The 6250-nt window shown below is 37.6% G+C and overlaps 2 protein-coding genes across 2 annotated transcripts; both read left to right on the forward strand.

The window, feature by feature from the left end:
• Positions 1–3608: 3608 nt before the first annotated feature.
• On the forward strand, positions 3609–5054 carry LOC133825606 (uncharacterized). The gene is made up of 3 exons (XM_062258522.1): positions 3609–4392; positions 4525–4593; positions 4789–5054. Exons 1-3 carry the CDS (start codon positions 3609–3611, stop codon positions 5052–5054), a joined length of 1119 nt encoding a protein of 372 aa, XP_062114506.1.
• Positions 5055–5087: 33 nt separating this feature from the next.
• LOC133825607 (uncharacterized) lies at positions 5088–5881 on the forward strand. The gene is made up of 2 exons (XM_062258523.1): positions 5088–5290; positions 5569–5881. The coding sequence occupies exons 1-2, from the start codon at positions 5088–5090 to the stop codon at positions 5879–5881; spliced, it is 516 nt and encodes a 171-aa protein (XP_062114507.1).
• Positions 5882–6250: the final 369 nt, after the last annotated feature.

A 6250-nucleotide genomic window follows, 5' to 3' on the forward strand; every position in this document is an offset into this window, starting at 1 on the left:
CCTTTTATATATACGCGAAAGGTCACGTTAGAAGGGCCATTGGATGGCCCTTATGTGGGATCCAAGGCCCTCCACTCGAAATATGAAATGACGGCTGGGCGTAGGCTAGGCCATTAAATGCGGTTCTCGGAAGACGAATCGTTGCCAACCACGATGTTCCATGTATCAGATGCCTGCGTAAAGAGTGGAAGGTGAAGAGTTCGTGGGGAAGCCTAAAAGCCCCTACTGTGGCCTTGTCCGACGTCATGTGCCACGAGCAGATGCTTGGGGGGAAAATGTACGCCCTGATTTTCCCACGGGCTGATTAGCAAGCTGAGCTGCGGCCTAATCATGATTATCTCGTGTTTCTCCCCAAGACCAGAGCTTCCGTCATAAGGTCGTACCTCCTTAGCTCGAGGCAACCCGAGGGTTCACCAAGAGTGTCTAAAACTTGAGCCTGGACTCTGAAGGCCGAAGGTCGAGTTAAGTGTCCAGCTCGTGGTACGAGCAGAGTATGGAGGCTATGACCCTTTATAAAGTCAACACACACAAGGTAAACGTGCATATATCAGACATCACGTGTTTGATATGTCCCTGACTTCTCGGACACGCAGCAGGAACGTGCGTATTCAGACACCCACGACTGGGTTGGGCCGTGCGGCCCACTATCTCCTTACCTATTGATTTGACCACACTAATGTGTCAGGTTTAGGAATTAATCATGAAATGTCACAGAGTTGACATGATAGGTAAGAAGGTCACGGATGACCTTCTTACCAACTCCCAGGTGCCTTCTCATATAAAAATGGGGACCCTGGGAGTTGATGGAGGTTGGATGATCTCTTGTAAGAAATATCCTGTAATCATATACCCAGAATATAGCAATAATATCGACTAGTGGAGTAGAATGATTTTAACCTTCGAACCACTTAAAAAACGTGTCTCAAGTAGCCATTTCATTTTCCTAAGATCATATATCTGTTTCGGTTCAACCTTAGCACTAATCCCCTTTCTCTTCTTTTCTTAATTTCCTGTTGGCGAAGAACCGCGTCAACATTATCATTTTCCTTTATTTGGAAACTATCTTAAATCTTCTACATAGAACTGTAATATTGGCATACAAAATCAAAATTATACATGAACTATTATATTGATTGTAATGATAATGATCATGATCATAACGTGCTTGTTGAAAAACACAAAAAATTTATAAACTAAAAAATTGAAAAAAAAATATCCAAACCCACTGGTTTGGGTACATTGATTAACTAAAAAATAGACAAGAAACAAGAACTCTCAAAATTTTATATCCTAATTTGTCTTTATAATAACAAGGATAATTTGATATTAGTGTGAATTTTAACTGCCAAAACATTCAGTAACTTTAGGATAACCAGTTACTTGAAAAACACAATCATTATATTCAACTAAATGTTTCAGTGGGGTATGGGACTACAGATTAAGGAAACCAGTTACCTTGCCACTGGTTTGTGTACATTGATTAACCAAAAAATACACAAGAAACAAGAACTCTAAAAATTATACATTCTAATTTGTCTTTACAATTAAAAAAGTATTTGATGTAGGTGTGAATTTTTACTGCAAAAACAATCAGTAATAATAGGGTAACCAGTTACCCTGAAAAACAATCAATATATACAACTAAGTAAAAATTACAACTATATTAAACTAAATGTAAAAACAATCAATATATGATTAAAGATTAAAGAAACCAGTTACCCTGCAAAAAAAGTCAATATATAAAACTAAGTGTAACCAGTTACCCTGCAAAAACAGTCAATATATAAAACTAAGGGGAAAAACAATCAATATATAAAAGTAAATGTAACTAGTTAGCCTACAAAAAGCTAAATGTTTCAGAAGAAGATGTGATTAAAGATTATGTTAACTGTTATCCCCAAAAAATGGAGATCGATGACGTGGCAATACATGCTCCGTAAAAGACACATTAAATAGTCAATAAATACATTGACTCCTCAGAGTTGTGATAAAGTGACCCGGTAGACTGATGAAGAGTTTTGACTGCTTGAGAAGTGTCATGACCGACCAGGCATGACCTTGTCCGACCAGTCACGTGTTTTTCTGCCCAAGAGTGACATTGCTGCCCAGGAGTGACATTGTCCTACCAGCATGCACATGTCCTACCAGCACTGACATGCTAGAGGGGAGTGCCATGTTAGAGGAGAGACATGGCATGCTAGAGGAGAGAAGTCATGTCCGAGCCAAGTGCACCCGAGAAGCCCAATGCCAACACCCTTGTGTGTCCAGTCAGACCTTGGTCCGAGGAGTATCCCTAAGAGGCATGGTCGGACCTTGGTCCGAGGAGCAGCCCCAAGAGGTCCGATCGGACCTTGGTCCGAGGAGTACCCCCAAGAGGTGTGGTCGGACCTTGGTCCGAGGAGAGCCCAGGAATGTGGTCGGACCTTGGTCCGAGGAGAGCCAAGGGTGTGGTCCGAGGAGAGCCCAAGGGTGTGGTCCGAGGAGGAATCCAAAGCATGGTCAGACTTTGGTCCGAGGAGAGTCTAAGGGGTATGGTCCGTATGCATGTGTCCAACATGCATATGTCCGACCAGTACTTGTGTGTGTACAGCATGCATGTGTTCGACCAGCTTGAAGGAGATATGGGTCGACCAGAGAGAGGAGGACTAAGTCAAGATTCCTAGAAACAGCTTTAACAAGAACCGGTCTTGGCACGCGCGGGAATCTCTCATTCTTCCCACAAATTGGGGGTTTTGTTACATTTTGAATGTTTTTTGTAATTTAAATGTAATAAATATAATAAAATATCCCGATTCTAGGGGATATCAGATGTATGATCCTAAGCCTATAAATATATGGCTTATGGGATCAGAAAAGGGGCTCTCTCTTCTTTTTAGAGACTTTTTGGGAAATTTTGGGTCTGAGTTTTCTAGAGAGAGAAAGTGCTTGTATCTAGAAAAATTCTTGTATTCTTGTAATCTGTACTGAAGAAACTCAGTTGGCTCAGTTCATCTGATCTTGAGTACAAATCTATAAATCACAACTCCAAGTGGATTAGGCTATTACCAACATATTGGGGCTGAACCACTATAAAAATTGATGTGTTATTTACTTTCTGTTCAAAAACCGTCTGTGTCGTTTTATTTCTCTTGAAGGTTTGTCATTTTTGACGTTCTTACGTCGTTGGCCAAAAACGCGGTCAACATTAACCAGTTACCTAGCCCATTTAGAACCAACTAACTGCTTAAAATTTGCCAAATTTTACAAATATGGACAATATTACTTCTTTGGTTCAATATGGAGGCAAGTGGAATGAAAACAACGAGTACCAAGGGTACACAATGACTGGGATATTAATACCACCAAATTGTTCTCTTGACAACTTGGTGAATTTGATAAAAAAGGAGATAAAGGAAAAAACAACAACTATTGAAGTTTCTTATCAAGTAGAAAAAGGAACACCACCAATGAAGGTTGTAACAGACAATTCGGTGTTGTTCTTTCTGGAAATAAAGAAAAAAGTTGCTGCAAAAATAACAGACTTACCATTGTGTGTCACTAAAGTTCAAGAATCAAGCAATTAAAACGACATTCTTCTACTAGAAAATCAGAAAGCTACAGCAGAAGAAATGGAGGTGGGGACATTATTAATGCAAGCAAATCAAGCTTCCATCAATGAACAAATGTTACTTGAAGAAGGAATGTCAAGCACAACAATTGAGGGCATAAATGAGTCATACATACCTCATTTTGGTGAAGAAGTAGCTGATTTCATAATTGAGGACAATACAAAAAGAAAAAAGAAGTTGGAGGAAATCCAACTAGTAATATCTGATTGCAGAGTCAACACAATAGAGCAAGGGCAAATTTACAAGGATAAGAACACAATCAAATCAACTCTTAGCTACTATGCAATGCTGCATAACTTCCAGTTCAAAACAAAAAGATCAGAACCTAGAGAGTACCTAGTTACTTGCGCAAATGAAACATGCAACTGGTTGGTGAGAGCATCTAAGTACAGAAATCAAGATTTATTCAAGGTACGGAAATGCAATCCAAATCATACTTGCTCTGTTGAAATTGTTTTGGAAGATCATAGGCAAGCAAAAAGCATCGTAGTTGGGGAATTAATAAAGAATAAGTACAAGTCAATCAAAAGAAATTACATTCCAAATGACATCATGAATGATATGAATGATGACTTCGGAGTAACTATGGGATACACAAAAGCATGGAGATCAAGAGAGAAAGCTTTGCGTCTAGTAAGAAGGAACCCCAATGTTTCATATCAAAAGTTGCCAATGTATCTTTACATGTTGAAGCAAGCCAATCTAGGAACAATAACACACCTACTCACAGACAAGGAAGATAGATTCAAATACCTATACATAGCTTTCTCTAACTCAATCAAGGGTTGGAGATACTTGAGGCCTATAATTGTTGTTGATGGAACTTTCTTGAAAAATGCACATGGTGGTACCCTATTTTCCGCATCAACGTTAGATTCAAACAGCAACATTTTCGTGTTGGCTTTTGGAATAGCAGACTCTGAATATGATAACTCATGGCTTTGGTTCTTCTCCAAACTAAGAGACACCTATGGAGAACCCGAAGGTATGATAACTTCAACGATATATTCTTGTTTACAAACACATAGGAACATTTTACCAAAACAAAATACACAAATACATGCTATTTCTTTTAGTATCTGAATAAAGTAACTGGTTGCCTTCACCAAAGTTAAAAAAAAAAAAAAATTAAAAATACTTAATTTTTCATTTTTTATTTTAAAATATTTGTACTCCACAGGATTGACTATAGTTTCTGACAGACATAAGAGCATAGACAATGCAGTACATATGGTGTACCCAAATGCTTTCCATGGAGCTTGCATGTTTCACTTGCTCAATAATTTGAAAAGCAAGTATGAGAGTCATGGAGAAGAGCTACAAATAAAATTCATTGCAGCAGCAAAAGCATACACAAAAACAGAATGTGAACACTACATGAGAGGCCTTGATAGAATTGACAGACGCATTAGACCCTATTTAGAAAATACCAAGTATGAAACTTAGGCAAGATCATACTCGCCAACAAAAAGATACATCATGATGACATCCAACATCGCAAAATCACTCAACACTGCACTAAAAGCTGCAAGAAATCTCCTCATTGATATCTTGGTTGAATGCCTTAGAAGTTTGGTTCAAAAGTGGGTTTGGAACAACTCAAATAATGCAAACGGAACATTCACAAAAGTCTCTACAGCAACAGAGAATGAATTGAGACATGGCATTGTTTCAAAGATGAAGTATGAGGTATGCAACTAAACTTATTCTTACTATTCTTTATTCTGTCAATAGATGGTAACCAGTACCTTCCATGACAACAGGAAAAAAAAAGTTTACACAGAAGCATAACTAGTTACTTTCAATCTTAAGTCTAGTTAAAATGTTTATTACCTGATTCTATTTCATGCAAAACTATCTTTAGGTCTTGCCTTTCAACACAATAGAATACCAAGTTCATGATCAAAAAGGGATAAATTTCACAATAAAAAATACATAATAGAACATGCACTTGCAATAGGTTCCAAGAAGATGAATTGCCTTGTGGCCATGCAGTAGCTGTCATTGCAAAGAGAAACTTGAGTGTGTATGATTATTGTGCAAAGTTCTACAGAACAGAAACGTTGAAAGCATTGTATCAAGAAAATGTTCATCATTTGCCCCATAAAGATGAATGGAATCTCCCACAACACTTGGACATAATGGTGTTGCCTCCAAATGCAACAATCCATGCAGGAAGACCAAGAAAGAAAAGAATAAGATCAAGAGGGGAACCTAAAGTAATAATCACCTGTGGGAAATATGGGCAACCAGGATATAACAGGAAGACTTGAAGGAATCCTCCAATTGAGAAGCCAAAAAATAGAAAAAGCCAAAGACATAGATTCATATTTTACAGCAAAACAAACCTTTCATAGATTTACTCATTGAAAGAGTGACTTTCATATTCATCAACTATCATTCAGTATTTTAATAAGATTGTTTCAAAATTAAACACATTGATTGATTATGCAAACTTATAAAATCCTTTCAAAATAATTTCTTGGATTTGTTTGCTTCTTATTTTTCAATGCTACCATCAGTATAAATAAACCATAATGAAAAAAACATGAACGTAACCAGTTACCAAAAATTAACAACAAAACAACGATATAGGTAACTGGTTACCCTGACGTTACAATACAAGATAAATTACCCCACTA

Source organism: Humulus lupulus, chromosome 3, assembly GCF_963169125.1.
Source record: "Humulus lupulus chromosome 3, drHumLupu1.1, whole genome shotgun sequence".
Taxonomy (NCBI): domain Eukaryota; kingdom Viridiplantae; phylum Streptophyta; class Magnoliopsida; order Rosales; family Cannabaceae; genus Humulus; species Humulus lupulus.

Excerpts from the sequence above, each read along its gene's own strand:
- LOC133825606 (XM_062258522.1), top strand. The coding sequence starts at position 3,609 with ATGGAGGTGGGGACATTATTAATGCAAGCAAATCAAGCTTCCATCAAT. Across the intron at positions 4,393-4,524 it reads TTTCTCTAACTCAATCAAGG|ACTCTGAATATGATAACTCA; the intron begins GTTGGAGATACT and ends TTGGAATAGCAG. Across the intron at positions 4,594-4,788 it reads CACCTATGGAGAACCCGAAG|GATTGACTATAGTTTCTGAC; the intron begins GTATGATAACTT and ends TGTACTCCACAG.
- LOC133825607 (XM_062258523.1), top strand. The coding sequence starts at position 5,088 with ATGATGACATCCAACATCGCAAAATCACTCAACACTGCACTAAAAGCT. Across the intron at positions 5,291-5,568 it reads GGCATTGTTTCAAAGATGAA|GTTCCAAGAAGATGAATTGC; the intron begins GTATGAGGTATG and ends CACTTGCAATAG.